At 54.4% G+C, this 4,421-nt stretch overlaps 1 protein-coding gene across 1 annotated transcript; it reads right to left on the bottom strand.

Annotated features, from left to right (window-relative positions):
• Window positions 1–1,756: 1,756 nt before the first annotated feature.
• On the bottom strand, window positions 1,757–2,555 carry LOC119110876 (silk gland factor 1; the record flags this gene model as incomplete). The annotated part of the gene is given in 1 exon segment (XM_037234754.1): window positions 1,757–2,555. A coding segment is annotated over 1 exon segment (558 nt), but the record flags the coding sequence as incomplete, so codon positions are not given.
• Window positions 2,556–4,421: the final 1,866 nt, after the last annotated feature.

Raw genomic sequence — 4,421 nt, 5'->3', positions numbered from 1 at the left:
ATACGTACATCGATTGAAGCTTTACAACTCACTGACTGCCGAGGCCATTTCGAGACGGTTGACTTTACTTTAGGTACTTCATGGTACTTAAGGCACCACAACGGAGGCGGTGGTGTTGTGGCAGGGACTCAAAGCCTAAGACCGACAGCCCTAGGGCGCATTCGGTCGAGGGAAATTTATTCAACAAATAATCATCTCTCCGATATCTATTCACGAAGATCCTCCATATAACGTCGGCAGGTTCGAAATATACCCCCACATTCGTCTCCCACGTGTCATGCGCAGCATCTGTCATGGCTACCCACAGCGAAAAAAGGTCCGCCGTCCTGACCATGCTCTGAAAATTGTCCTGGATTCTCCCTTGGTACGGACAATTGTCTGGAATAGCTATCTTGGATAAAAGCTGGCACTACCAAACGCCATTCCGCAGATTTTCCAACATTCCGAATAATATTCCGACATAATCTGGCGGCCGAACTCACCCCTAGAATTCCGCGCCCCAATGACTTTGCCACAACCACGTTATAGTTCACCGTCATTATATTGATTACCCAATCCAAATAAGTATTTTGAACCCACCGATGGGTACCAGCCGCAGGCTCTCTATGGACTGTGGAATAGCGTTGCTGACGGTAGGGGGAACGGGTGACCAGCTGACTATGAAATTGCCACAACGGTACTTGCATGTGTCTTCTAGAGTGTGTGCTCGCCGTTTGGTTTTGATGAGTTATGTGGATGGGTGCCTGGGGCATTTCAGCCACTTAACAGTTTGTCCGCCATGTTGGGACAGGCAGCGGCTGCCTGGCGGCGTCTGCCTGCCGCCGATGCGGCCCGGCGGGCTCCGCCATCCCAGTCTCTGCCCGGGTACGATTCTGACCCTGGGCCGGCGGCACGGGCCACCCCGGCCCAGCTGCAGCCTATGAGGAGGAGGTCAAGCAGGGGGCCGAGAGGAGGAGGACGGGGTGAGCTGAGAGTCAGGCTGCGGGAGGAGGCTCCTCACCTCTGACCTTCCCGCCAGCTGTCTGGCTGCAGTGCCGCGCGCCCCGCGTGAGGCGGCCGGCGCCGCATCGCCGCCCGCCGGGTCCCGCTGAGACCCGTGGGACTCGTCAGGACCCGGCGGGACCGGGCGGGACCGTTCGCCGGCCGGCCGCTACCGCTGCGCGTGAGCCGACGCACCCGGCGGCCGGGCGGGCAGGGCCGCGAGACTCGAGTGGCTTGTTGTGAGCTCCAGCCGCGTCCTTTGCCCCAGCGGCCGGAGCACGGCTATTCAGCGGGTAGCAGCGCCGCCGGCCCGCTGCCCGGCCCCGGCCCGCTAACTCGGCCAATTTGGCCCGGCAAAAAGCGGCGAGCGCGGCCGCAGCACCGCCGTAAACGGATTTTCCGCCGGCGAGGAGAGGGCGCCGATGAAAGGGGGCTTAGGGCGGCCGGCCGGCCACGGGACGCGGGACACGGCAGCGGGGCTCATCGCGGCCTGCACCGCACCCATGGATGCGTGCCAGCTGCTAGCAGTTAGCAGGGTCAGCTGCTAGCAACCGTAGCCTGAGGGGACCCGTCCAAAGAAACGGGGCCTCGGGCTGTACGGCAGTGACATTTGGTTTTGTAGCGTCGCACTGGGCGGGTATTGCGCTTGCACACAAACAACGCTGATACTGGTTCGGTGCTGCCAGCTGATCGCTGCCGGCCTGGTGAGGCCGAGGTCAAAGATGGCTCCCGCCAGCTGTCGGGGCTGTCGGGCCGACCACCCGGTACGTACATTTACCTTGAGAAAGCAGTCGTTGAAGGAGAGTGAATGCCGAATGGAGTTCTGCCAGCGCTGCTGGTTTTGCCGGTAGAACGGGAACAGATCCATGATGAACTGATAGATCTCGCTCAGCGTCAGCATCTTCTGCGGCGAGTTCTGGATGGCCATGGTGATGAGGCTGATGTAGGAGTAGGGCGGCTTGGCGTGCGTGTAGCTACGCCGGTACGTTTTGTCGGTGCGCGCCCGCTGAAGCGCCGAGCCGACCGGCGAGTGCGGCGAGCCGGCCAGGTCCCGACTGTACGGACTCAGGCTGGGCGGCAGGCTGTTCATCACACCCAGGCCCGTCATGCACGAGCTGTTCATGGCGCCGACCTGGTTCACCGGCTGCATGTTGCTGAAGGTGGTCATGGTGCCCATGGAGGCCGGCGGCATGTAGTTGGAGTTGATGCCCATGCCGCCCATCGGGTTGTAGCTCTGGATGCTCTGCGGCTGCGGGTACGACATGTGCATGTTGTTCTGCATCGAGTAGGATGCCATGCCGTTGTTGTTCATGGAGCCGGCCGAGTGCATCATGGTGGTGGCTTCTGCAGCGCCCTCCGACTCTCCAAACAGACGAGACACTGTCTATTCACTGATCCACTTTGGCCGTTGTGATTTGATTTCACTATTATCACTGCAAACACCCACTGGTGGCTGGTCGCCTGTTGATCACACGTGTTGTCGCTGGGGCCGTATAATTGAAACACCAAACAGCAGCATGTGTAACTTGGCTGTTTAGCCAAGTTGTACAATCAAGTGCCCTACGTTGTCTCTGGGTGTGTATGCCCAACTTAGCGTAGGGTAAATACGCTTCACCGACCCGGCCCGGCTGGCTCCTCCCCGGGGGCGGAGCCTCGTTCCAGGTGGTCGGCGGCGCGCGCGCTGATTGGCAGTTTCCATGGCGATAAGATACGGCCGTGACGTCACGAGATTGATGAGCGGAGAAATTCCGTTCACGGCCCGGGGGCTATTTCAGCCTTTGGAGACGATTGGAGATGGGAGAGAAATTGTGAAAGATTGCAACTAGTCATTTGGCAATAACGCACGCCAGGCAGCACCAAGCCGTGCATGCAGCTCCGCCCGGACGAACAAATCAATATGAGATGACGAGCATTCCGCCCAAACCGAGCTAACGCTCCAACTAAAAACGACGTTCATGCAATTGATTCAGACTCGGCATTTTCAATTATCAGTTTAAATTACATCATCAAGTGATGAAAAGGTGAAAGGGAATCGCAATCGCCCTGTGGTTGGTATCCAACGATAAAAACGTGTTTGCTTTCAATCGATGAGGGCCAAAACATCACAGCGGTTACAAATGAGTACTGCAGACGACAATTTGTGCTCCGATTTTTGTTTTGTTCGATGCCCGTCATTACTCCAAAGAGTGCTCGCTTTTGAATATTGGTGAACTTCTCATACAGCTGCAAAATATGACGTTGCGTCAGTGCGAGTGTCGGCTCGTAGGAGCGCAGGGGGCCGGTAGGTAAACAAGAAGGCCATTATGCAAGTGTTTTCGTGCAGTTTGTTTCGGTACTGTAACATAACTGAACAGCAGAACAGGACAGACTAGAATAACAGAGTAGACGACCAGGTGCACCTATTGAGTGACCGTTCTGACTTTGCGCGGTGATTATTCTTGACTCGTACACCTCAAAAGTGGAGCATGCCGCCAGTTAACCAGTGCCAGCGTGCTCACGTGTACCGCAGTCCTTATCATCGACGCGTGAATATCGTGGAAATCCGTTTTCCTTGGAGAGCCCAAAATATGCGTAAATGTATACATGCGAGACGTGACTTTTTCAACCCGCCAACCTGCCGGCACCTGACGCTGTAAGAACCCCTCCCCGGCCCCCCCCCCCCCCCCCGCTCTTCGCCAGGCTGTGGGCCAGATTTGGAGGGTTTCCGCTGATAGAAATTTGAACTGGTAACTTAATCAATTTTGTCTCAGTACCTAAGCTATGAAACCTTTCAAAATCATAACGTGCTGCCAAACACAGCACACTTATGAAAAATCCCAGGCTTAGTTTATAGGATTAGCTCCAGCGGCAGAAAACCCGTGGCAGACATGACACCAATATTCCAGTGTACACAGCGGAAACAAGTTGTAACAAACGCCACGAACAAACAAGAGCAATAGCCCAAATTTTCCAAACTTCATCTGATTTCATAAACCAATGCTTAGGTGGGTCATTAATATGAACACAGCTACGTGCTGCGCGTGGCTGCTTTGGTGAGGGTAACACTCAAATAAACTGCATTTTTCATACACAAGCCACACCTCATGATCAATATCAGTAATTAATGAAATGATCGGGAAACTGCACGACTTTCGTTGCCCTGACCTTGCTCACTTGTCAATACAGACCACAGTTACTGGTGTATGGCATGCGCAAAAATTGCCAATATAAAAAAACATGGCAGAGTTTGTCGATTTATGCCTGAAAAACACGTAGTTCACGACGCCGATATTAGGAGCTGTTTTGTATAATACCTTTCACCCTTACTGCGGTGGTTATTTGTGTTCGACTCATATGTCATTTTAATATTTGTAATCAGTTTGCTTTTACCGTACCTTCCTACCTGCAAGTATACAAGTCTATGTCAAAATTCTAGATCAGCATACGATGTCAATCAAACA

This window comes from Pollicipes pollicipes, unplaced genomic scaffold (genome assembly GCF_011947565.3).
Source record: "Pollicipes pollicipes isolate AB1234 unplaced genomic scaffold, Ppol_2.1 Scaffold_2555;HRSCAF=2994_pilon_pilon_pilon, whole genome shotgun sequence".
Lineage (NCBI taxonomy): Eukaryota > Metazoa > Arthropoda > Thecostraca > Pollicipedomorpha > Pollicipedidae > Pollicipes > Pollicipes pollicipes.
Note: the sequence above shows the minus strand (reverse complement) of the source record. Positions and strands in the feature narration are given on the sequence as shown.